The 22,372-nt window shown below is 44.5% G+C and overlaps 1 protein-coding gene and 1 long non-coding RNA gene across 9 annotated transcripts in view; one reads left to right on the forward strand and one right to left on the reverse strand.

Annotated features, from left to right (window-relative positions):
- The first annotated feature begins 4,374 nt into the window (after positions 1-4,374).
- Positions 4,375-22,372, forward strand: part of LOC113926749 — a 32,424-nt gene continuing 14,426 nt past the window's right edge. Inside the window, exon 1 of the long non-coding RNA XR_003521415.1 lies at positions 4,375-4,502. This is a non-coding gene — a long non-coding RNA (uncharacterized LOC113926749). The remainder of the gene's footprint in view (positions 4,503-22,372) is intronic.
- SASH1 (SAM and SH3 domain containing 1) overlaps positions 8,046-22,372 on the reverse strand; it is a 188,348-nt gene continuing 174,021 nt past the window's right edge. For 7 of the 8 annotated variants that reach the window (XM_027602080.1, XM_027602079.1, XM_027602082.1 and 4 more), the window contains 3 exons: positions 14,013-15,124; positions 12,601-12,732; positions 11,211-11,474 (listed from right to left, as the gene is read on the reverse strand). In XM_027602080.1, coding sequence (XP_027457881.1) covers positions 11,211-11,474; positions 12,601-12,732; positions 14,013-15,124 — 1,508 coding nt within the window. Of the gene's footprint in view, positions 11,475-12,600; positions 12,733-14,012; positions 15,125-22,372 lie in introns of all 8 variants that reach the window. The other variant, XM_027602078.2, reaches the window with a different exon arrangement.

The raw sequence follows: 22,372 nt of genomic DNA on the forward strand, positions 1-22,372 counted from the left end.
GCTTGTCCTTCCTGACATCATGTCCTATGGATTTCAGACTTGCCTAGCCAGCCCCCACCATCACAAAAGCTCAGCTGTGCAGTAGCTCTTTCAATATGTATCTCCTGCAGGTTCTGCTGCTCTGGGTGAACCAGGCTGATACACCAGGTGATTTCATTATGACAAGGGACTTATTCAGGAGTGGTTAAGCCAAAGGGCATTGGAATAAAATAGCTCAAGGGCTATAAAACTCACCTCTTCTGCCTACATCTGTGTGAGGGCGGGTCCCTCAGCTGCAAAATGGGGATCATAGTGTCTACTGCATCCACACAGTATGAAGGTCAAATCCTCTCCTGTGCATAGAAGATCAGTGAGCATCCGGAGGGAAGGGTAACCACTGCTCTTCTTACACTGTGGCTCTATTCTGGGCTATTCATTCCCGGGAATGAAATGCCATTCAAACAAAAACCAGTCTGGCTTCCCATCTCATTGTTCGACATCTAAAGTTTAGGACTTTGTTTTGGGGTCACCTAACACGTGCTATGGCAGGCAGGACTGCACCTGTGCACCCGCCAACACCCGGCCCCACCAGATGCGGCAAAGGGAGGGCTCCGGGAAGTAAAGGAATAAAAGAAGAAGCCGAGAGCTCCACAGTGTTTCCTAAAGAGACTAAATTTTACCAGTTTACCAGCAGCGTTCTCCAATGGCATTTTAATAAGTAGTTTGGTTACAAGGCTGGAGATCTCTGGTAAGTAGCTCAGTCATGGAAATCCTGCTTTCCCTCCCGCCGCAGCATTTCCTTTTGGGGGCTGGCGGCACCACTGCTCCCTCTAGCGGTGCTCGGTGGGCACTTTCCTCCCTGGGAAATTGGCAGGTTGGGCGTTCAATCTGGCACACTCATGCCCTCTGGTGGCCGCACGCCGCAGCGACTGTTCCCTCCGCAAGGGTAGGGGCTGCCGGTCGGGCATCTTTGCGTTTGCTCTGATAACCTTTTTTTAAGCCACAGATGTCACATGCCCCAGTAGAGCCTTTGATAGGTGGAGAAGATCTGCCTCTTTATCGATTTACTCTGTCGCCAGCCGTCCGTGTATGACCTCAACCACTCCTGTCACCTCTCGGAGTCCTGTCTCCTCACCTATAAACAGAGGATTAAAGTAGATCCTCTACAGTTTTAACATTCAGGATTCAAGAACTCGTGATTCGGGGGCAGTCACTCATTCAACAAATACAGTGGGTCAAGTGCAGAGGCTCCGGGGTTCATCCAAGAGCAAGCCTGTGCAGTCCGGGGTCTTACATTGTAGCGGGAGGGGATGGATAATAAGCCATGAAAAAGAAAGAAAGTAGTATGTCAGAAAGTGATCAGTGCTACCGCTAAAAATAGAGCAGATAAGGGAATCAGGAGTGGTAGCAAAGGTGAGGCTAAGATGATGGAGTCAGGATAGGGCTCTGCCAGGTCAGCTTTGAGCAGAGACCTGTAGGAGGGAGGTGGGGGGGGGAGTCAGTCATGCTCCCAGTCTGGGATGACTCTACCAGTCATTCCAGATCGAGGAAAACACCCTAGGAAGGCCCAAAGCACAAGGCTGACAGATTTGAGGACCGAAAGGAAGGCCGGTATGGGTAACTTAGCCAACTGGAAGGATATAATAGTGGGGTTTGGGGGGACCAGATAGGAAAAGGGGACGAGTACATAGAACCCTGTCGGCCACTGTGAAGAATTTATCCTTGATTCTTAAAGAAAGAGGCCACTAGAGGGTTTTGAGCAGAGGAGTGGCATGATCGGCCTTATGTTTTAACAGGGTCTTAGTCTGCTCAGGCTGCCAAAAAAATAAAACACCATTGGGCACCTGGGTGGCTCAGTGGCTTAAGCGACCGACTCTTGATTTCAGCTCAGGTCATGAGCTCAGGGTTGTGAGATCAAGCCCCTCATCGGGCTCTGTGCTCAGCGTGGGGTCTGCTTGTGCATGAGCTCTCTCTCAAATAAAATCTTAAGAAAAAAAACCACCATGGACTGAGTGGTTTGGACAACATTAATTTGTTTTCTCACAGTTCTGAGGCTGGAAAGTCTAGGATCCACCCTCTCCAGGGCATGCAGAGGCTAGCCTTCTTACTGTGTCCTCGCATGGTGGAAATATGAAGCCCTGCAGTGTTTCCCTCTTCTTGTAGGGGCACTAATCCCACCCCAGGGCTTCCCTTCACGCTCTCATCTAAACCTAATCACCTCCCAAAGTCCCAGCTCCTAAGGCCATGACAGTGGGGGTTAGGGCTTCGAAATGGGAATGTTGAGGGGCACGTTCAGTCCTGCGGTCCCTCAGGCAGCGCTGTGAGCTAGATGGTGTGGGGAGGGTGACTGGCGACAGGGGCGGGGAGAGCAGGCGGCTGGGGAACAACCCGGCCAGAGGCGGCCGTGGCTGTGTCTTGGATAGTGAGGTAGCAAGGGGAGGTGGTGAGACATGGCCAGCTTCTGGAGAGGTGACAAGTGCAGAAGCAGTGGGATTTCCTGACAGGCTGCAGGTGGAGGCTGAGAGACCGAGAGGTCAAGGATAGCCAAGGGTTTTGAACTGGGCACCTGAAAGTTTGGGGTGTATTAAGGTTAAGATGTCTATTTGTGAAGGGAGTTGAATGTGCAGAGTTCAGGGACTTCGTGGGGGAGTTGTCGCTGGAGATAATGACCATACTCTGAGATTTGTGTTCAAATCTCAGTCCTGTTACTGACTGGCTGCGACAGTCTTTGAAAGTGTCTCAACTTCTCTGAGCCTTGTTATTCAGGACATATTTGTTCATCACCCCCATGTATCAGGTACTGTGCTGGATGTGGGAATACAGGAATAAAACAAAGTCCCAGTTGTCATGGGGCTTACCTTTGGTGAGATAAAGATAATAATAAATGACCACTTGGAGTTGACTGAATGATAAAGTACATAAATTGCCTCAAGCACTGGATATGGTGCTTTGTCTAATAAACAACTGATTCTACCCCCCTATTCTTGCTTCCTACCCATCAGAGGACAAATAGTGTTACATGCTTGAGGTGAGGGGTGGGGAGGGGCCAGAGGACATTTCGAGGGGCAGCCTTCCAGTTCTCCAGAAACCGTAGAACTGACTTCCTAAGACTAAAATGTGTAATATTCTTACAGAAATTATAGCATGATATGTTACCTCCACAGCAGAATATAGTCTCTGATTTTTATTGTTTGGTTTTATTCTGGAGCCCACCTGAAACCAGCATAATGTTACAAATGAGATGGTGCTGGACGAGGCATGGTTAGTCTAACAAGCTAATAGCAAATAGCTGGGACGGTAGTTTGTTTTTGTTGCAATCAGCATCCTCTTAGTTAAAAGCACTACATTTCTTATATTTACAAATATATTCTCCCATTCTACGGCTTACTTTTTCTTTCTTTCTTTCTTTCTTTCTTTCTTTGATGGTGTCCTTTGACCCAGAAGAGTTTTTAATTTTGATGAAGTCCAATTTATCTATTTTTTCTTTTGTTGCTTGTGCTTTTCTTTATCATCTCCAAAAATCCTTTGCTTAATCCAAGGTCATGAAGATTTACTTCCCTATTTCTTGTTAAGAGTTTTCTAGTTTTAGCTCCTACATTTGGGTCTATGGTTCACTTTGAGGTCGTCTTTGTATATGATGTGCAGTAGGTAGGGGCTGACTTCAGTTTTTCACAAGTGGATATCCAATTGTTTTAGTACCATTTGTTGAAAAGACTTATCTCCCACTTCAGTGTCTCATTTAGTTTTTACAGTAGTCCAACGAGGTAGGAATTATTGTCCCGGCTTGCAAGCTAGGAAACTAAGGCCCGGGGAGATTAAGTGACTTGCCCGAAGCCCCGAGGAATTCCACGTAAGAAGTGGAATTTAATGTGACTCCAAAGGCAAGATTCTTTCAACAGTACTGAATCGGACGTCTACTACAATGCCAGGAGTAAAACACACAGACACAAAAGAGTCTTCATTTGATGCCTTTACTTTTTTTTTTTTTCCGGTTAGCTACACCGTTCCTGAAGAGCTGTCAGTGTCAAGAACTCTTGAGGCCAGGAAAGATAAATAAGTACACTTATTTTCAGAAAGCTAGTAATACAGTAGAAATGAGGAAATGTCCTACAAATAGGATGGCCTTGGAAGTGTGAAAATTAATTAAAGGAAACCTCACGAGAATGGGGCCGGGAGGTTTGGCAAACGAGAGCTCCCAGGCCCTGCCACTCGCGGCTAATTGCAAATTCAACGGGAAGGGATGCACCTTGCAGGTGCAAACTCCTTTACTACCCAGCGGGAGGAAGAAAGGCTTTGCTCGTCCCCTGGCAACAGCCCAGCCAATGAGAGACGGTCACAACCCAGCCAATGAGAAGCCGCTATGCTTCCAACTCCCAGTTTTCGCCAATGGACTCTGTTCGCAACACCTCCGCCGACTCTCCGCTTTCTCTGTAGAAGAGCATCCATCTCCTTTGTGCTAAGGACTTGCCCATGGTTTTGCCCCAGTGTGTTTGTCCTGGATTGCAGTTCTCTGCTATTCCCAGGTAAACCCAGCTTTTGCCGGTAAAATACCTGGCAGTTTTATTTTTAAGGTTAACAGAAGTCAGTATTTTTGGTAAAAGCAACAGAAAACAGCTTTAGGAGACAGGGTCACGGGCGCCGGAGGGTCAGCAGGAGACCGGGCGACCAGCCAACAGACCGGAACCCAGGTAGGTGCCACGGCTGGAAAGCAGGAAGCCACGGTGGGTCTTGGGCAAAGGCAGCAAGGCCAGGACATCCCGGCGGGGTAGCGCCCCACTGTCGACGCCGTGAGCCCGATTTATGCGCAGGTCTTTGCATTGGTAGGTCTAGATCCCGACCCAGGTGGAGCATCAGGCCGGCTTGTGCAGCCCGAGTTGTGTCGCACACTGTGGGCAGGGGGCCGAGGGGCACTCCAGCCTGTGCACCTCACACCCCAGGAGGAATCCTCCCAAATAACGGGGAGCAGATGCTCGAAATGCCTACTTGCAGGACAGGAGAGAAACCACTCTTCTCTCTGCTGGTCCAGTTGTGTTTTTTTTTTTTTTGTTCTCATGGAAGAGCCACACTGTCTCCTTATTTTCAGTCCTCTCCATATTTCACATGACCTGTTTCCCTGATGAGATTAAAATCTCTCTGTGCTTAGGTGTTTTACACACCACTACCTTGCATCTCCCATTGCACCTTAAAGACAGGCTTACAGCACATATTTTCAAATTGCTGATGAGCCGTAGGGTACCCCAGGGACCACAGTCAGCTCTTCAGAACCCACGTGTGGATTCTCCTTAGCCAGTTTATCTTAAGTTTGATGTTTTCCTTCCAGCCCAAAATGATATTAACGACTCTATGCTCACCATCAGTTGGGGATGAACAGGAGGCGTCTGCCCCTTTCAACATCAGCCTAATTCAGAAGAGGGGCTGTGAGTGGCTGCAGATGGATGGGCTCCGTCAGTGGAGGACCTGGGGCCAAGTTGTAGCTTTAGCCTTGTCCCTACACCTCCATTAATATCGCTTCATTGGGAAGTTCAAAATGGGACTCTTTAGTTTTCAAATGTTAGGGGTGCCTGAGAAGAGATGTTTGATTGCCAATGGCATAAGGAATCAAACAAAAGAAAGGCTGAACAAGCTTTGGAAAGGACAGGAAGACCTCCATTGCTGAGCTTCCTGGGCACCACGTTTAGACAATTCAGTTCCAATGCTCCTCTGTGCCTGACATTGAACTCCAGAGCCCAGTTCTGTGGTAATGGAGGCTGAATGGCCTGGCAAGAGCTGTCCGCCTGGGGGACACCATGACTAAAGGTTGTACCAGGAACCCCTGAAATGTGAGGACTGCAGTTCTCCCAACAGAAATGCAGTGTGATTATCCAAAAAAGGGGAGTTTGGATAGGCCTGGAAAGCAAAGCCCCAGGCTGGCAAACATGTTCAGGGAAGCTACAGAGAAGTGAGGGAATGTGTGATGGCTGAGGGGGTCCCCAGACAGGATCCTGAGCAAGAGCAGAAGGATTAGACAGATGGAGGGACACCTCTCTATAGTCATGGCTGGAGTGAGGAGGAAAAATGAGGTGAGAACGTGGGGGAGTTTGCAACTGTGCTCAAAAAAGGTCCAGAGAGGAGGCCCAATGGATGGTTTTCCAAGTGATCTATTGAATGGGGGAAAAGAGATCCAGTCAGGATGAGAGGCAAGTGGATCAGGAGTCCGGAGATGCAGGAGATAATTTCTCAGTTATTTTCTCGTGCTTTTCAAGACTTTGTGTTTCTGAGTCTAATGCTCTTAGCACACGGGCACACAGTTAAAACTCACATTAGCTACCTCTGACCTTTTTCTCTCCTTGACTGAGTCAGTTTTTCCTCTGGTTCCCACAGCTCTTTGCAGACGTTTCTCTCATGGCTGTGACCGTATTCATTACCCAGGTGTTGAGAATGAACAGGAAGGTGGTGAAGTCCAATCAGCTTGGTCTTAACTGCTGAGGCTCCCACACACATCCCGGGGTCTTTCCACATTGGACTCAAACATGGTTTGATTAGGACCTTCAGGTGCTTGTTAAATGGCACGCGAGCAGAGAGCTAAATCCCCTTTTCTCTGGTGTAGTGTTGGGCGGGGCGTGTGTGAGGGGGATGCTTGCAAATAAAGCTGCCCGTGGTCCTGACCTACTCCTGAGCAAGTGTGCATCGTGCCTCTCAGGCTCACACACCCTCCAAGGAAGGACTGCGTACAGTGTGCTCTGAGTGGGTCCTCCTAGCTCAGAATAAGAGCCTTCACTCTGAGGTCTCCAGAATGGTTCCTGTGGGTGGAAAACAACAGCCACCCTTCTGTTTTCTCCATGCCCTAATCAAATGTATGTGTCTTGTAACTTCTAAGTGAATGCAACGTAAGTGTCCATATATGCATTGCCACTAGAACAAACACCTACCACCAAGGTTGGGTCAAAGGTTTCTTAGGGATCACAAGAAAAAAGTATCTTCTTTGAACGGAACTGTTGAATTTTAGGAGTCAGTGTGAGATAAGTAACCTTGGAGACTTACGGTTAGTTCTTTAAAACAGTGCACTTCAGATGAACCCCCACACTAACAATATGTGAAATATCCCCATTTACAAAATGGACTAGGGGGTAGAGAGTAAGATAAATAAAACCTATCGTGGCAAAACTTCCTTTAATGAAATCCACCAGTGGATTTAAAATATTCTATCAAAATCTAAAATACACATAATTTTAACACAATTCCACATGCTAGGTGACGTAGGTACAAGGGTATTCCTAACAGCTTTTTTGTAACTGCGAGATACTGTCCTTCCAACTGAGTAGTGATTAAATTATTGGCATAACAGAATGTTATGCAGTCTTTAAGAGAATGGAGGAGTTGTGACATGGAAAGATCCCCAAGATGCAGTGAATGTAAAATCAAGGTGAAGAAGTGTGAAGAATATGCCATCATTCCTGTGTGGAAAACTACATAAGCAGTTATATTTGTAAATACACGGAGCAGTTCGAAAAGATATGCCAACAGGTCCTACTGTTCACCTGCAATGACAAATAGGTGGCTGGGAGGAAGGAAGATGGTTGACTTTTATTTTTTTTAAATCTCAAGTGTGGGTATTACCCACTCAAATTTTATTACACAGCCCCTCCTAATTAAAAATGCTTTTGTATCAATTGTGATACACCAATATTGAAAAATGATTTTTGTCAAGTCAATCAATTTCTAGAATATCCCAACCTAGATTTTTTTTCTCGCAATTAAAATTTTGGGTTTTGTTACCATTTCACTGTATGATACTGGGCGAGTCGACCACCTACATGGACTCAGGGTCTTCATTTGAAAATTGATGGCCTTAGACTACAGATGACTTCCAAAATTCCTTCTGGTCTAAGATGCTGTGGTTATAGGATTTGATTATGCAGTATTTGGGGAAAAAACAATAAATTGGCAAAGAGAATGAGTGTGTGTTAGCGAGTTTTAAACGGTGATGCAGCAGAAGTAACTGTCTTCAAATGTTTGTATAAACTTTGTAAATTACCTTTCATTTCTACTCCGTTCATCTTTGAAATAGCAAGGAACAACAAAAGAGGCATAGTCAACTGAAGAAATTTATTTTTTTCTAGGTACATAGATGACATAATTATAGACAAGTTTTGATACATAGGAAAACCCTTCTGTCCACCTTTCTCTTTGCTAAGTGAATCATCACAATAATTTTTACAATTTTTAAAACAATACACAGCTTTCCTGGGCTGAAGCAATCGCAAGGACATATTGGGACTGGTATATTACAGCTACTTACAATGTTTAAGAACAGCAATGGAGAAAAATAAGTTATTTAAATATTGATTTCATATACAGAAAGTGCAATGTTGTTAGTTGTTATATAACTTGACAGTTTGTTTTCTCTATCGATTTAAAATCAAGATAACTCGAACTCCGACTACTATATTTTCTGGAAATAATACAGTACACACATGCAGCACTGACTTGGTGAACGGATTTCTCTTGCTGCAGTCATGAAAGCAAATTTTGCTATGTCAGGAACTGGTTTGCAATAGACTAGTAATTTCCAATTTCACCCACAACCAGGGATCAGGACAGAGAAAAGGGCTGCTAAGGGAAGGCCATGAAAATCCATCTGCTTCTTGGTTATCTGGGAATGTAAATAGTAGTTGGGGCTGGCTGCATTTCTTCTAGACAGCTTTAAAGTAAAAATTACACACAACGGATGTGTAGCTACCTGAGCCAAACTGCCTTTCTAGGTTTCTTTTGTGCTTTCCAAAGACTACACTTTTCATCCTTTCTCAACATTCTGTACCAAGTGCAACTGATTAAAACCGGATATTGCTGATGCCTAACACCTGTCTTCTGACAGGCAGCCCCTAAACCACCTTAGTCAAATGTCACACACACAAACATTCAGACTTTTCTAGGATCAAATTAAAAGTTTAAAGCAAAAGAACACCAAACAAATACTAACAATTTAAAAAAGTTTTTTTTTGTTTTTTGTTTTTGTTTTTGTTTTTAAAGCACAATAAAGTAAAAACCTCATCAGACCCCCTCCTATTAGGAAGATCTTCCCGCTGAAAATCATTCATGGTCCCTGAATTTGATTTTTCTATGCAAAGGTGATGACTTCCAAAGAAGAGTGACAAAAATATGGTTTGGCATTCTCAAAAAACTCAACTCCAGAACGTTCACCTTTTCTGGTGCCACTTTTACTGAAATGGAAATCTTACACTGAAAATGAACTAACACTGGGAAATATCACGCAAGATTTCTCTTCTTCCTCTGTTACTGAGATTTCGTGACTTGGGTATGGTCAGCTTAAACGATGAGCAGGATCACGGAAGGTCAGGCCAAGGCACTGGGCAGCTGGATGAGGAGCGCGTGTTCCCGCACCCATGTCCGCCACAGCGTGAGACACACACCTCAGCGGCGTGGTCACAGGTAGCCCTGCGGCCAAGTTACATTCTGCGGGGGCTGTGTGCACAACCCAAGGTGGCAAAAATGGGCTGTTCTTAAGATTTCAGTAGAAAATTGGCAGCTTGAGCTTTTTATTCTGCATTTCCACAACTTCTTCACATGGCATCTTATAGAAGGTGAATATTATTGTTGAAGAGACATATATTTTTTAAATGTGTACCAAAGCATGAAAAAAATATATCACCTGAGAACATCCTTTACCTCAGAAACTTGGATCCAAGTACAGAGAGCAAATGCTGAAGATGGCTTTGTAAATGAAATCACTGCCCCCCCACCCCCCGAGGGAAATCGTTTTAATGAGTAGATGAAATGTTTAAGAGCTTTTGATCAAGGCTTTGTGTTCAAAGTGTTTCTATTGTAAATGATCACATTCAGTGCTTAAAATAGTTCTCATGATTAAGAATGTAAAGGAAACTCATTTAGTAAGCAACAGAAACCTTTTTTAGTTGCCTAAATTTCTATGTGCTAGAAAAATCAGACGCCAGACTAAAAGAGGATGGAAAACACTACAATCAGTTGGAAAACAATTGAAAAGATGCAAATGTTAACTTAATACATGGCTAACGTGGTTTGTCTGGCTCCAAAATGAACTTTTATCCGAATTAAAAGAATTACCTCAATAAGGAAGGAGAACGATATCTGAATATTAAAAGTGGAAAAAAAACCTTTTAAAATATCTTATAAACCGCTTCCCTTTTAAAAACATCTTTCTGAAATATTCAACCTTACAATGACTTTGCAAAGCTAATCTGTCAGCTGACGACTGAATTTTGGGATGGACGTGGTCAGGAGTCCAAGTCAATACTGCAGCATGATGACCAACGTGGTAAACAAAACTGAACTGATTAAAGTGAAGGTAGTTACTATACGGACACGCGCGCGCGCGCGTACTCACCCACGCACATGCATGCACTCACACACACCTGATCTCAGAATTTCAGATAGCTTTTTACTGGATTTGTAGTTAGTGTAAAAACTGAAAGCCAACATGAACTTTGTGCCTGATAAACACCGCTACAAAATGAGCCATGTTAAAGTGAGGCAATTAGAAAAGCCCATTTTTGTTTCGTTTTGTTTTTGCTGAAAACATCTCACATGTTAGATGGCAGTCTAAGCTGAAGACTGGAAACTATGGTTACAGGGTAGTGAACACTAGGATAACTGCTTCAAAGCTTATATTAAGGCAAATAAAAGCTGATTGCTAGAAAGCAATTATTAAAATGTCTCTTGTTTACTTAAAGGAGAATAGGATTTTTTTTTTTTCCCTAGTGCAGCCAGATTTTCTTACTTTTGAACAAACAGGCATGGTCAATAGTGTACAATGAACTCCCGAGTCTGTCACTTTGGCCTAGCTAAAGCCCGTCTGGCCCTCAGGTATCCTGCAGGGTGACACACGGAAGGGCAAGGGCGTTCTCAGACATGAAACCGGCTGCCCTCCCTCTGCTCCCAGCCCTCCCCCAGCGCGCCAAGACAGACTGGAGGCGCAGCATGTGTGGCAAGTTGGCATCCTGGTTCTTCTGTGTTCTGAAAATAAAAATAAGTGCTTGTCTTTTCTTTGGGGGTCGAAGAGAACCACACCAATTTCCTCGAGGGGGCTTTTCTGGAGAAGCGAGGGTCATCAGTCCTGTGCCAAGGTTTCGTGCTCTGTGTGGCCATACACTAGGCCTTTCTTCTGGATCTGGTCTGCATGTCCCGAGGAGGAATTGCATTAGCATAAGCACAGTGAAAGGGTGGCTCTGGTCCAGGGAGCTCCATTATGGGCCTGGCTACATGGCCTCGGGGCCTGGTGGCAGTTTGAAGAGTCTGGCTGCAGACACGAGCTTGCTTATGTGTCTCTCCTCCGTGATGCCGGCCTCCTGAAGGCAAGTGTGGGACAGAGAAGGCACTTGGCCCAGTGTGCTGAACCCGGCTTCAGTGAGGGTGCTGGTGTACATGGGCAGACCGATGGAGACCAGCCAGTCTGACACAGAAGAAACGCATCCGGGAGAGAGGGGCTTTCTACAGATTTCTGTGAGTCCACCACTTGGGATCTGGACAAATAAAGAAAGCAATTTTATAAAGACCTGACACAGGCTGCCGGAGGGCTCCTCCTATACCTAAAAGGAACATGACTCTAATCCGACCCTGCCAGACTATTAGAAAGTACTCGGGCCATGAGATGTCAAAAGACCAAGAATTCTTTCTCAGCTTCTCAAAGGTGAGACATATCTTCAAGGAAGTTTTTCAGGTTCTAGAAAGTACTTGGAATTAGATCTAACCCTAAAAATGTCCCCAAGTCTCCAAACTGTAAGCATTTCTAGACCCTGCTATTTTGTCTGCTGGTGACCTGCTTGTCAGGGAAATCCCTAGGTGCTTCAAGAGGCAGGCCTGTGTGGTAGTGTGCCAGGCAAGATACTCCGTGGTCAGAGTTTTTATAAAACAGATTTTCCACTGTACTTTGAATCTACATTAACCAGAAAATTAAATATTTCATCAATGTAGTTATAAAGAAATTAAAATACAGTAAATACCAAGTGTTGGCTAGGGTAGGGAAATGGACATTTACACTCAACTTCTGAAAAGACCAAGTACTTCTCTTTCAGGAAGATAGTCTACTAACAAGTGTGCAAATCCCTTGAGATCTTGTGCAGGCTTGTGTAAGCAAACCCCCTTAAAGCAATATATACTCAGAAATTAACCTTGGGAGTCTATACAAAGATTTATTATATCCTTTACTACATTTTTTGAAATAATAAGTTGGGTAAAAATTTAAATGTTTCAACAATATAGGATTGGCTAAATGAGGGTACATTTACTAGAGCATTCTGACATATTGATAAGACAAATGAATGTTTAGTAACAGATTCATGATCTGATCACTGAAAACGGGTTTCAAAACTACATTTATTGTATGTGCAGATAAATGACAAGATTTTTAAAAAACTTTTTCATAGTGCTAGGATTATGGATCGTTTTCATTTTTCCTTCTTTCCAAAACTGTATTTTTAAAACTTTGTAGGCTATATATTCCTTTCCCTCCAGGTGTCTCCTTTTGATAGCAGCCGTGAGCCCAGGCCTACTTAGTGGTTGCCAGCACGCGCATCATTCGGTGCTCTAACTGAATGGACTCAAAAGCTGAGCTGGGGGTGGGGGGGACCCCAAGCACCCGTCGCTCACCGCCATGCGGTGCTGCTTCCGCAGTAGCTTCACACGGATCTGGTCCATGTTGGTGGCGACGTCCCTCTCGGGCTGATCTAAGTCCTCGGCGTATCTCTGCACCAGGGCTTCAGGGATCCCACAGCGGCCGTGCTGCAGGGGAGAACAAAAACGTGACATCAAGGAATGCAGGGAATTTTTTCTTCAACAACAGCAAACACAAGGTAGGATAAGGCACCGGTAGCTACTGGAAAGTATCATTTCATTTGAAGTGAATATATCTGTAGTCAGGATGGATGTTTTAGAGAGAATGTTTACACTTTGATCTTTCTGGTACTGATGAGCTCTAGGAAAATGTTTTGAAACGTCAAGTAAAGCAGAACATAATCGTCTTGTATTATCTGAGCCAAGGACCTCACCTCACTCCAGCGGATCATCTTGCGGTCTCCTAAGCTGCAGGGGAGCAGGGCACACTTGGCGCCCTACAGGGAGCCTACTGTTTGCGCTGAATCTCTTTTACACCGCCGGGCCCGAGGCCAGCACTTATGTAGAGAACAGTTCTCACTACTTTCCATTCTGAGGGGTTTGTTCACTGAATATCAAGGAGGAGGAGCAAGGGGTGGAGGATCGTACTGTAAGGCATTTGTGGTCCAAAGATTTTTAAAACCAGGACTCCCAGGAATGCATTATCACAGAATACGCATTTCTAGGAATAATGTACAGCTACATTTATTATCATTTGTCTTCAAAATCATTTTGGTATTGGTAGATCTACTCTTTTTTTTTTTTTCAAATAAGCAATGAGTTTTCATTATATGAGTTTAAATGAGTTTTTGCAGTGTTTTTGGTACAGTGGGAGATCTCATAATCATTCCGTTACTCATACAGATAACCATATCATATAATTATGTCTGAAAGGGGTTCTGTAATTTCCAAAGTGTGTTCACATTTATTTGTTCCTAATAATACCTGCAGAAGGTAGTTATGCAGATTATTAATCCCATTTTACAAACAGGAAATGAAATGGGGATTTGTTAACATCTACAAACATACAGGTTCAATAAAACATTGAAACTGCAATTTAGGACTGTCCACTAAGCCGGCCCTTTCTGGAACCAGTTGTAGTCCTGCTTGATAACTCTCCCTGCAAAGTACGGCTGCCAAAAATTAAAAATAAACAAAAGAAGAGGGGGGGAAAAAAGGAGAAAGGAAAAGTCCAAGGCTGTATTTGTGTTTCATCTGGACGTGGCTCCCGTTCATCCCAGCGCCTGGCACCTGGCAGCAGAGGGCCCGGCTTGCCCCCCCCCCCCCGCACCCCTCCCCCAATGTCAGCGGGGCCCCTGCAGCCAGGTGGGCTCCGTGGGGCCCCTGGGCGGCTCTTCTCACCTGGCTGCCTGACTTAAAGAAGCAGAGGCCCGTAAGGCCTTTGGTACCTTATCTGAATATGGCTCCTCAGTGAGATCGATGCCTTCAGCTCGTAACTTGTTTTCCGTGAGCATCTCTAGATCCACTCCCCGAGCGCAGGAGATCTTCCTGGTCAGAGCCGGGCCCAGCTTCACGCCGTGCTCCTGGAGGCTTGTGCTCCCCGGGAGCTCAGAGAGCCAGGGCGGTGGTCTTGCACTCAGGGGGCTGCCAGGCTCCTGTCCTGAGGGAGGCCTGGAAGCCGGAGGCGAGTGACAGTCACCGGGGCTGCCCCTCTTCATGGGCAGGCTTGGCACGTCAGGGCCAGGAGGGCTAGGGTGGAGTCCGTTGGCCAGGCGCTCTCGGCTCTTCTTGGCGGGAACAGGCGGTGGCTGGGCAGGATGCTTTGCCTCTGCTCTTGCCTCGGGGCCCCTCTGCTCGGCATCTAGGCCTTCTTTGGTGCCCGGAGGGGAATATGTGCCCTCAAAATCGAGTCCTTTCCTGTGACCTTCCAGAGGCGTCCTTGTTAAAGTGTGTTTAACTCCAGGAGGCTGAGCATCGTAGTTTTGGGACAAACACGGAGGAGGTGATGTGCCACGCAAAGAGGCTGCTATTGAGCCATCCGGTTTCTTAGTAGCGGTCTTCTGAGGTTCAGAACATCTCTTGCTTTGGGTCAGTAGCAGTGCATTGTCAACAGCAGGATCTCGTTTGGGGCTTTGAACCTTTGCGATGGAGGGCGTTGTCTTTTGTGGCACTTGTGGTACAGTCTGAGGGGAGGGGTCCGTCACCTTGCCAGGCACATCCTTCTCAGCAGCAGGCTCTCCTTGAAGGTTATCCAGGGAATGGGATCGGGGCCAAGTTTCCACAGTCTGGGGGCCCTCCAGGGTCTCACAGCTCCGACAGATGGAAACAGGGAGGCTTCTTCGATTCTGGTTCAAACCAGTCCCCCATGGCTGCTCACAGCACTTGGAAGCGTGCGGGGTACGGCCACTGCCCAGCCTGGCCTCCTCCCCCTGCTTCAGTGGGTCGGCGGACTTCGTTAAAGGCAGGGTTGGGTAGTTGCCCAGCTCATTCCTGTTGAAAGACTTTAAGCTGGACTCTGCCGACGACTTGACAGAGAGAAGGCCAGGCTTCCGACTCTTGCCTGTGAGACAGGAAATATTTTACAGTCGTTTAAAAAAAAAAAAATCAAACTAATATGTAAAGATGTGCTAACGTAACTGAAATCTCCAACTCCTGTGTCCTACTGTTGAATTATACTAAGGACAGGAAAATCACCATTTATGGCATTGGGTGAGATAGGGTTATTATGGCCCCATTTTTATTTTTAGAAAGAATTCTCAGATTTATTAATGGACTCGTAGAGACTGAAATTGTCATGAGGAAAAGAAATAGGCTGTGTCAGGCAGTAAAATAAATCTAGGCCTAATGTCTGCTCCTATCTGCAATCAGTGTAGAAGAGTTTGATCGTCCGGAGTACCCCGTTTAGAAACCACACGACGGGATTTTTGTTTAGGGAGGACAATTTCCTGAGATCAGGGCTGCGAAGGGCCGGTGGATTGAATTCTATCAGTGCCCCCCTAACGTTCACTGGTGACCACGGAACTCTCAAAGTACACCTCCCGCTAAGCTCTCCCCTCTTGCTGGTTTGTTGGTGTCTGTGAAGTAAATGCATCCTTGAAACAAGTCAACCAACCTTGGTACAAGTAAGTAAACAGGCTTCTCTGAGTATTTTGCCTGAGACAATCTATAAAATATTGATATGGTTCTAATTTCCAGGGGAGCAACAACCCTGATTAAAATCAGTTGTCAGGCTGATAACTGAACTTACTAACCAGACATCATCTACTAATTTGATGGTTGTTAGTGGAGGTCACCTGCTAGTATTGCTTGATAAGCTTTAGAGAGAATTTACTTTGTGTGGTCAGGCCCTGTGCTAAATGCTTAGTTTTCATCAGTACTTTTAACACACACACATACATCCCATAATTAACCCCTTGCTATAGTTTGGTTAATCCCATGTTTGATGTGTGTTTTGACGATGGGTTGAAATGCCTGCGAACACCCCAGATGATCCCACTATTCCAGGCTGACAGAAAAAGATAAAAATTTTAAACCCATGTCAGGTTTGGAAGGTACAAAGCAATGGCAGGCTCTAATCTCTGAAAGACCACTGTCTTGTAACTAAAGGCTTTCTTCCTGGTCTATTATTTCAGTAAACACTTCTAATGAAATATTTTAATTTAGAATTTCGACATCTCCCCATTAAGCAATCTCAGCCTTTCAATAAAAAAGCAGTAAGGAGACATCGGGTGAAGGATGGATTTGATTAGGAAGGAGGAGTAGGGATGGTGCCTATTCTAGGAACCTGGATATGGGTACTTTTGGGTAAATGAAAGACATTCTCTCATAAAACCTCTGGGTGCGTGCCGTACAACTGAGGGAAAAGGAACAAGGAGAACAGGCCAGGGCACCGTGACATTACTACTGGATTGGCCATTATCAGCAGAGAAAACCAGATTCCTTCCAGGATTCCAGTTTTCTACCAAACTCACTCTTTCCAAACTGGTAAGACTAAATGTATGATGTCAGGCATAAATCCAGACACTAAGACAGATGGATAAGAATGGGAGCCACCTCAAACAGACTTATTAGTGGCCCCATCTTTTTATTTTTATTTTTTAAGATTTTATTTATTTGACAGAGAGAGAGAGACAGCGAGAGAGGGAACACAAGCAAGGGGAGGGTGAGAGGGGAAGCAGGCTTCCTGCTGCGCAGGGAGCCCGGGTGCGGGGCTCGATCCCAGGACCCTGGGATCGTGACCTGAGCCGAAGGCAGCTGCTTTAACAACTGAGCCACCCAGGCGCCCCGGCCCCATCCTTTTAAATCAGACACAAATCAACATATTAAGTATTTTGCACTTGGCAAAGCAGAGGCATGGTCAAATGGCCTCGGTCCTCCCTTATGTGTAATAATGTGAGGCCTCCGATCCCATTGCCTGTGCGTTAGCAACATGCTCAGCACTATAGGTTATTATTTCATTGTTACGTGGAGAATGTCAGCCTGTTGTTACTCCTAAGTATACTGACTACAGTCCCATTTTATTAGTTATCACAGATAAAATGGAAAGGGGGAATAGTTCTTCATAAAGCATATCCTGCTAAACATAAAGTGTAAAAATTGGTTAAAATAGAGAATTCTTAAAACCATTTTAGTGTAAATTTTAGATATATGGCTTTCCTTCCCTTTAACTGTGAATAGAAGCTGTGTGTATAGATTACACTACCACATTCTACTTATACTGGAAAGATCCCTGAGTTCACCTTGCAGGTGAAGTATGGTTTGCCAGCTTCTATCGTTCCTCAGCAGGTGCACCTGGATTCTTTTGAGCATTAAGTCGGTCAATGTTATCTGTGAAATCCTTACCAATCCAAAAACAGTTTGGAGAATGAAATTCCTGAAAACGTTTGGATGTGGAAAGGTTATTAACAGGAAAGAAAATAACCTTCAGGACTTACAGGAGGACTTAGACGTTTACTGGAACTCGGGGGTCGCTGTGCCCTAGTGCTCCAGTGGCGGGTTTTCTAGTGTTCAGGCATAGTTCCTGCACAGCGTTCCCGCAGAGCTCCCACACAGCGTTCTGTTAGTTTCAGGTGCACAATACAATGATTCAACGATTCCGTGCATTTCTCAGCGCTCAAGTGTACTCTTTATCGCCTTTGGCTCTTCCACCCATCCCCCCATCCACTTCCCCTTTGTTCTCTGTACTTAACAGTCTCTCTCTTGTTCGTTTTGTTTCTTAAATTCCACGTGTGAGTGAAATCATATGGTATTTGTCTTTCTCTGATTTATCTCACTTGGCATTATACCCTTTAGGTCCATTCATGTTGCTGCAAATGGCAAGATTCTATTCTTTTTTTATGGCTCAGTAAGATTGCATTGTGCATATATAGCACATCTTCTTTATCCATCTATCAATGGACATGGGTTGCTTCGATATCTTGGCTATTGTAAATAATCCTGCAATAAACATAGGAGTACATATATATTTTCAAATTAGTGTTTTCATTTTCTTTGGGTAAATACCCAGTGGTGAAATTACTGGATCATATGGTAATTATGTTTTTAATATTTTTTAAAGATTTATTTATTTTGGAGAGAGAGTGTGAGTGGAGGGAGGGGCGGAGGGAGAGAAGCCAACTCCCCTCTGAGCATGGAACCTGACTCAGGGATCAGTCCCACCACCCCGAGGATCATGCCCTGAGCTGAAATCAAGAGCTGGATGCTTAACCAACTGAGCCACCCAGCTACCTCTACTCTTCTTTAAATGTTTGGTAGAATTCACCTGTAAAGCCATCTGGTCCTGGACATTTTTTGGTTGAGAGTTTTTTTTTTTTTAATTATTATTATTTTTTTTTTTAGAGATAAGAGCGCCTGCACATGTGCAGGTCAGGGAGGGAGGGAAAGAGAGAATCTTAAGCAGGTTCCACGCTGAGCATGGAGGCCCACACAGGGCCGGATCTCACAACCCTGAGATCATGACCTGAGCCGAAATCAAGAGTCAGATGCTTAACAGACTGAGCCACCAAAGCGCCCCTTGTTGAGAGTTTTTTTTTTTTAATTCCTGATTCAGTATCATTGCTAGTGGCATTGTTGATGGGATAGTGGTGAGCAAAACTGCCTTCCAATTTCATTGCCAGTAAATGGTCTCTTCAAATTTTCTGTTTCTTCCTGATTCAGTCTTGGAAGGTTAAGGTTGTCCAATTTGTTGGCATATAATTTTTCGTAACATTCTCTTGTCCTTTGTATTTCTGGGCGTCAGTTCTTTCTCCTTCATTTCTGATTTGAGTCCTCTCTTTTTGATGAGTCTGGCTAAAGATTTCCAATTTTCTTGATCTTTTCAAAGAACCAGCTCCTTATTCCATCTGTTCCATTTTTTTTTTTTAGTCTCTATTTCATTCATTTCTGCTCTAACCTTTGCTTCTTCTACTGGCTTTGGGCTTTCCTCTTCTTTGTCCAGCTTCTTTAGATGTAAGGTTAGGATGTCAGAGATTTTTCCTGCTTCTTGAGGTAGGGCTGTGTTGCTATAAACTCCCCTCTTAGAACAGCTTTTGCTGCATCCCAAAGATTTTGGACCATTGTGTTTTCATTTTCATTTGTCTCTATGTATTTGTTGATTTCCTCTTGGATTTCTTGGTTGACCCATTCTTTGTTTAATAGCATGTTATTTAGCTTTCATGCATTTGTGCCCTTTCCAGATTTTTTCTTGTGGTTGATTTCTAGTTTCATACCTTTGTGGTTGGAAAAAATGCCTGAAATCATTTCAACCTTTTTGAATTTATTGAGACTTGTTTTGTGGCCTAACATGTGATCTCTTCTGGAAAATGTTCCATGTGCACTTGAATGTGTATTCTGTTTTTGGGTGGAATGTTCTGAATATATCTATTAGGTCCATCTGAGCCAATGTGTCATTCAAAGCCACTGTTTCCTTGTTGATTTTCTGTCTAGGTGATCTATGCATCGATGTAAGTAGGGTGTTCAAGTCCCCTACTATTATTGTATTACTGCTAACTTCTCCTTTAATGTCTGTTAAATTGCTTTATATATTCCGGTGCTTCCACGTTGGGTGAATGAATTTCTATAGTTGTTATATCCTCTTACTGGACTGTTCCCTTTATCATTATGTAGTGTTCTTTGTCTCTTGTTACGCCGTTCGTTTTAAAGTCTATTTGTTCCAATATAAATATTGCTACACCAGCTTTCTTTTCACTTCCATTTGCATGGTAAATGTTTTTCTATCTTTCCGCTTTCATTCTGTATGTGTAAAGGTCTGAAATAAATCTCTTGTAGGCAGCATATAGATGGGTCTTGCTTTTTTCAGTCACCCCATGTCTTTGGATTGGAGCATTTAGTCCATTTACATTCAAAGTAATTACTGGGGCGCCTGGGTGGCTTAGTCGGTTAAGTGTGTGCCTTCGGCTGAGGTCATGATCCCAGAGTCCCAGGATCGAGCCCCATGTCGGGCTCCCTACTCAGGGGAGTCTGCTTCTCCCTCTGCCCCTCACCCACTTGTGCCTGCTCTCACGTGCTCTCTTTCTCTCTCTCTCTCTCTCAAATAAGTAAAATCTTTAAAAAAACAAAACAGCCCAAAGTAATTATTAAGTATGTAGTTATTGCCATTTTGTTACTTGTTTTACAGTTGTTTCAGTTCTTCTCTGTTTCTTCTCTTAATCTCTTCCCTTGTGGTTTGATAGCCTTCTCTAGTGATATGCCTGGATTCCTTCCCCTTTATTTTTACGTATCTATTACACGTTTTTGATTTGTGGTTACCATTAGTTTGAAATTAACTTCCTATGCACATACAGTCTATATTAAGTTGATGGTCACTTAAGTTTGAAATCATTCTAAAAGTACTAAATTAACCCCATGTTTTCCCCCCACCCCCATGTTTTATGTGTATGATGTCATACTTTACACCTTATTTTGTGAATCACTTAACTGATTTTTATAGATACAATTGATTTTACTGCTTTTGTGCTTTAACCTCCATACTGGTTTTGTGACTGATCTACTTTTATGTTTGTATTTTCCTGTGAAATTTTTTCCTTTCGTAAGTTTCTTACTCCTGATTAGGGTGTTTCCTTTCCACTAAAAGAATTCGCTTTAGTGTTTCTTGTAAGGCTGGTTTAGTGGTGATGAACTTCTTGAATTTCTGTTTGGGAAATGCTTTTTCCCTCCTTCTACTCTGAGTAATAGCCTTGCTGGGTAGGGTATTCTTGGTTGCAAGTTTCTGTTTTTTCCCTTTCAGCACTCTGAATATATCCTGCCACGCCCTTCTGGACCCTGCAATGTTTCTGCTGAAAAATCAGCTGATACAGCCTTACGGGGTTTTCCTTATACGTTAACTGTTCTCTCGTGCTGCTTTAAAAATTCTCGTTGTCACTTTTTTTTTTTTGCCAATTATTATGTGTCTTGGTGTTGACCTCCTTGGACTGATTTTGTTGGGGGCTCTCTCTGCCTCCTGGATCTGTATGTCTGTTTCCTTCCCCACATTAGGGAAGTTTTCAGCTATTCTTTCTTTCTTCTTCTTCTTCTTCTTTTTTTTTTTTTGCTTTTAATTTGTTTACTAGACAGAGTGAGAGCAAGAGAGATCACAGAGGTAGAGGGAGAAGGCAAGGGAGCCCAATGTGGGGCTCGATCCCAGGACCTGGAGATCATGACCTCAGCCGAAGGCAGACGCTTAACTGACTGAGCCACCCAGGCGCCCTACAGCTATTATTTCTTAAAATCAACTTTCTGCCCCCTTTTCTCTCTCCTTCTGGGATCCCTATAGTGCGAAGTTATTACGCTTGATTATGTCCCTGAGTTCCATTAACCTATTCTCATTTTTTCTTTTGTCCTTTTGATGTTCAGCCTGGTTGCTTTCCCGTACCGTCTTCCAGCTTGCTGATCCATTCTTTGCCTCCTCTAATCTACTACTGACTGCTTCTAGTGTATTTTTAATTTCAGTTACTGAGTTCATCCCTGATTGGTTCTTTTTCATATTTTCTATCTTTGTTGAAGGTCTGAGATCCTCCACTCTTCTCAAATCCAGTAAGTATCTTTATGACCATTATTTTGAATTCTTCATCAGGCATATTTAGCTCTTTGGCTGTGGTTTTGTCCTGGTCTTTCATTTGGGACATAGTCTTCTGTCTCCTTATTTTGTCTAACTCTGCATTTGTTTATTAGGAAAGTCAGTTATGTCTCCTGATGTAGCCTTATGAAGAAGAGGCCTGTGGTCCCCTGTTCACCTCAACCAGGAGCTTCAGCGGTGTCTTAATTTGACAGTCTTCTGTGTGGACTGCGTGTACTGTACCCTGCTGTTGTGCTGAGCCCCATCTGCCTTCAGTCCAGTCGGCTGTTGTGGGCTGGGTTTGATCCCTATGCCGAGAGTCAGTCTGGGGTGGTCATGGGCTTGCAGTTGGGTGGTGTCTGCAGTCAGACCAGATGCCTGCCCTCAGCCCGCTTGCAGGGGCTGCTATCATGCTCAGCTGCAGGGGGTTCTCCCTGTGTCGTCCTGAGAAGCTTCTGTTAGTGGGCAGGGCTGGCACTCAGGCCAGGTGCTTGCCAGCGCTGCGGACACACTGATCCACAGGGCGCTCGCCCCGCACTGCTGGTTATAAGGTTTGGCTGCTGGGACTGAGTATGCTGGGGTGTGTGGTTATCTTCTCTCTCTGCGAGGCAGGAGTCACTTGGGAGAGACGGCAGTCCCTGCCACAGCTGCTTCTAGGATGAGACCTGGTGAGATCCGCTTTGGAGGGAGTCCTGCCAACTGAGGTGGTTTGGATGGGGCAAGTCCACAGAAGAACACGGGGGCAGGGTGCGTGGTGTTAGCAAGGTAGGTGGAGAG

This window comes from Zalophus californianus, chromosome 7 (assembly GCF_009762305.2).
Source record: "Zalophus californianus isolate mZalCal1 chromosome 7, mZalCal1.pri.v2, whole genome shotgun sequence".
Taxonomy (NCBI): domain Eukaryota; kingdom Metazoa; phylum Chordata; class Mammalia; order Carnivora; family Otariidae; genus Zalophus; species Zalophus californianus.